Here is a 4,396-nt window from a genome sequence, read left to right as displayed (position 1 = left end):
GTTTTTCATTGGAAACTAGCAATAGCTATGAACACTGTGATGCTGTACATTGGAGATGTGATGCACTAATGTCCATGGCTAAGCATCTGTCCCTTTTCATATAAACATGAAAAATGTTTTTAAAACCATTTACATATATAGGAACCATTCATGTTATATTTATGCACTTTGGTTGAAAGAAACAAGTTTCTCATACAGAAACTTTGTGAAAACGATTCAAATTTGACCCGAGGACAAAAGGAGGGTTGAAACCAAGTGAGAGAAGTTCCATGTTGTTGTTTCATTAACTTACAAGACCCTAAACGGGCCTTTTGTCCCACTTCCTTTTCCTATTTTGTGTGTGTGCATTGGTTAATGAATGAGGTAGCCACCGCAGTGTTTGGAAAATTCCCACCCAATAAAGACAGTCTAACGACAAACACATTGATGTCTTATATCCTGTACTGTAGTATGTAAAAAAGGGTCTCATTTAGGAAGCCACTTTCACTACATCTTGGTCTTTACAATTCAGGGAAAATCTCAATTCTCCAGCACATACAACTATATAGATGTAGGAGTAACACACTTATCTGTGTGTAACAGTATGGTTTATATCAGAGTTCAAAGGTTATCCAAACAAGAGCCTTGCTTGTGGCACATGGGAAATAAAACTAACTGCCACTTTAACCCGTAAGATTTGCATTAGATATTGCTGTGGGAAAAATGCATTATTAAACTATGGCTGTGTGTTTTAAGGTCATACTGTTAACCCCTGAAAGTAGAGTGTATGATGAAGACTCAATACTGCACAACTAATGGGCCTATGGAGCTTTTCCTGTCTTAAGGGTTTATACTTGGGGGGTGGGGGGGTGTATGGGACCCATCCAGCATTCTTTGCAAGTGTAATGAATGATTGCTTCTGCTGAATTTTGGGTGTTTTATTCAATTTCATAGCTGTTTGTAATTAAATGAAAAATAATTAAGAGCATTGTGGTCCCATCACATCTGACATTCCAAAAAAAAAAAAAAAAAGAGATGAAATGTGTATATCTTTTGCTGGTCTATGACTATAAAAAAAAGGCAAAAATGTTTAAATGGTCTTCAAACAGACTCCTGACTGAACATTGACATCAAGCAGTCTGTGATTCACTCAACATCCTCTGATCTTAATTAGTCAGATCATTAAATTCTCCTTTTTTTTCAATTAAAAATTAGATTTCTTTGTAATTTAAATTAGGTTTATTGACCATAAATAAACAAAAGCGTAAAAACGATTCAAAAACTGTCAAAAACGTTGGGGAAAGCGCCAAGAAAAGTTCATTTTGAATTTTGACCCGGAAGGAAAACAAGTTCATTGTCGACAGGAAGACAACACGAGGGTCAAGTGGGTTTATGGGATGCACCAGAATGGATTTGGATTCACATAATCATGTACTAAGCGGAATATCCTGGAATGCATTTTAGTTAGTTTGGTCTTCACATTCAGCTTTGCTGAAATACAACATAAATACTAAAAAAACAAGCTCCGAAGTTACGTTGCTGTCCATTGCGAACACAGAAAACTGCTTTTACAGACTGGCGTGAAGGAGGCATGCAGCCTGGGACAGAGACCTGAACTCAGATGTTGTGTCATGCGGTTTTTTTTGTGCTTAACGGCGTCCTCGGGACACGTGCAGTGGACAGAAAGCAACACAACAACAGAAGCAAAAACGACTGCAATGATAACACTGCTGGTTTTGCATGTTTCAACGCATCTGTTGCAGATTGTTCAGACTTTACATTATCATAAACCATTTCCCAGCTTCCAGGCATCACTCAGTTCAGTGCATGTTGTGGATATTCAACTTGCAGAGACCTGAAACATGAGTTAGAGCGTTTGTCTCAGCCTGCTTTCTTCTGACTGCCAAATCAGTCTGCAACTACAAATGTAAATAACAATGAAAGCTGACATGTTTAATGGACGGGGGAACTCCACCAGTTAGTGGGGGTTGGGTCTGAAGACTACAAGTTTGAAAAAACTAAACAAAGAAAGCAAAAGAAATCTGAGGTTGTGAAGTTGTAAAGAACCCTACCAGACCTTTGGAGCCTGCTGCTCATCTCTGCTTGAGGTGTGGGTAATACTGACACTAGGTTTTGACAGGTAAGAAGAATGTGTGAAATTTTAAAAAAAAAAAGAAAGAAAAAGAAAATGCATTCTCTCTGGTTCTGCTGCATGTGGTTTGTGAAAATATCATAGTAGTGTAATGCTAGATCTAGATTGGAGTCTCTGCAGGTTAAATGTGCCAAAAGCTCGCTTAGAAGTAGAAAATCTGCAGTTCAAACTTTTAAAAGCACCTACACAGGATTTGAAGAACGCTGTAACGTAAAGATCTTGTAATTGCATTACAAAATGGCTAAAACATGCAAAATCCTTGTTTAAAGTGCATCAGAGACCCAGAACAAGCGACACGTAATACCAAAATAAACACACAGACTAACGCTTAAAACAACGACATGAAAGTGACGGGACATCGGATTCAAAATGTATCCGCAGACAGGATACATTCTAACCCGCCGGGGTTACCTTTCAGGTTACTAATCGACGCGCACGCTGGACGCCCGGGCTCCTGCGCACTTTCGGGCAGGAGGTGACACTCGACCGGGAGACGCCCGTTTTCCAGCGACGCCCAGCAGCTGTCCTGCAGCACATGGCAGAAGCTGCGACAGGGCAGGTTCGGGGGTGCGGCGGGTGATGGGCACCTGGGCGCCAGCAGGAGGCAGAGGAACCACTCGGCGCTGTGGTGACACCCCGCCCGCGCGAGCCACGCCCACTCCTGTAGGACCGCCCCCACCTCCTCCACAGAGGTGTGGTTGAAAGAGTTGGGCAGTGTGAAAAACTTGGGCCGCTTGCAAATGGACCAATGGGAAGGCACAGGGAGACAAGGTGGGTCGGAACCATTGAGGCGACTATCGGGGGGGGTTAGCGTGGAAACAGTCTCATTGGTTTTAGGAACATCAACTAGATTCCTGATTAAATTGATAGCCGGGACTTTATCATCTTTCAAAACTGACTCTACATCTGACCCGAGATCAGATCCTGACCCAGACTCATCCTCTACCCTGATCCCAAAACCCCCCTCCACCCCCTCCCCTGTGAACCCGTTTGCATTACCCGTCGTGTTAGGGTTAGCACTCTCCACCTTCTCTGTCAGGCCTCCGTTAGTAGTCCTGGCGGTCGGGGTCGCGTCCCACGCCTCGACAAACTTACGGATTCCTGTGGCAACGTTGAGGATTTCTTCCCCGACCCCTGACAAGTTGTCGTCCTCCTCCTCTTCCTTCTTCCGCGTGCTGTCAGCAGTCGCGGCGGGCGTCGTTCCTGGCGGCGGCGTCTCTTCGGCCGGGGCCTCCGTGGTGGCCTTTGGCGCTGTGTACCACAGCCAGGCGTCCAGGCTCCCGGCAAAGAGAACCAGGATAAGCAACCCCGTCTGGATCCTCCTCGACATTGCTGCTGGGTCCGGCTACAGTCCTCCAAATGTCTCCGCACTCCACACAGTGCTCTCACTGTTCCCCCGAAGCGCCACCTGTTAGCCAGCCGGTCAGCAGTTAATTCCAAGCTGTTCAAGGGCCACTGAGCATCCAGTGAATGAAAACCCAGACATAAAAACTCTGCTCGCACTGGACCCTCCCTCTAGAGCTCTCAGTGCATGCAAACTCATAAAAAGCACTTGCATGGACAGGGAAGGGACCCAAAGCGTGGAGGCTGGCTTGCTACACTGATGATGGATGCCATTGGTTACACAAAGTTGCCCCAACACACACTCAAACTCCTCCCCTGTGTGAGTTGATGAGTGGGGCCCACTAAGACCTTTTTGTGGCGTGGAGGAAAAAAAAGCATGCAAGCGTTTGTGTTACCACAACCACACTCATCCTGCATGGGAATAACCTCAGGGAAATATGGAGTTTCTGAAACATATTTAGGCCATAATAAACAGCTTTAGTTCAGATTGGGCTCCGTGTCCAAATTCCAAGTTGCCAACGCGTATCCAAATGGGCAAGAATCAAAAGAACATGCTGAACTGCAGCCTCCCCGTTTCTCAGCAAGTATTTAAACAACAAAACGAGGGCGACAGAGAGGTTAGATTTCAGGGGGAAGTGCGGTAGAAAATGCACACATTAAAATACATGCGAAGAAATGGAATAATAAGCAAAGTGAGGGGAAGAGCAGAGCTGTGGATCCCTACCTGGCGATCATAAGGTAAGATAGGTTGTAATGTAATAATATTATGAATAAAAATATATATTTATTATTATTATAATATGATTATGTTATTTTGTGTCTCTAGTGCTTCCACACACATACAAACTGAGTGAGATCCGGTTTCTGAATGTCCTCTGCATTCAGTCTCCAGGTGAGCTGTTCAGAATCTGCACGGCTTTC

General features: G+C 44.4%; 1 protein-coding gene across 2 annotated transcripts in view; it reads right to left on the bottom strand.

Annotated features, from left to right (window-relative positions):
• Nucleotides 1-3,685, bottom strand: part of LOC116674007 (collagen alpha-1(XVIII) chain) — a 57,160-nt gene extending 53,475 nt beyond the window's left edge. The window contains exon 1 of one of the 2 annotated variants that reach the window (XM_032506479.1): nucleotides 3,131-3,685. In XM_032506479.1, coding sequence (XP_032362370.1) covers nucleotides 3,131-3,461 — 331 coding nt within the window. In that variant the 5' untranslated portion in view covers nucleotides 3,462-3,685. The remainder of the gene's footprint in view (nucleotides 1-3,130) is intronic. The other variant, XM_032506480.1, reaches the window with a different exon arrangement.
• Nucleotides 3,686-4,396: the final 711 nt, after the last annotated feature.

Source organism: Etheostoma spectabile, chromosome 24, assembly GCF_008692095.1.
Source record: "Etheostoma spectabile isolate EspeVRDwgs_2016 chromosome 24, UIUC_Espe_1.0, whole genome shotgun sequence".
Taxonomy (NCBI): domain Eukaryota; kingdom Metazoa; phylum Chordata; class Actinopteri; order Perciformes; family Percidae; genus Etheostoma; species Etheostoma spectabile.
Note: the sequence above shows the minus strand (reverse complement) of the source record. Positions and strands in the feature narration are given on the sequence as shown.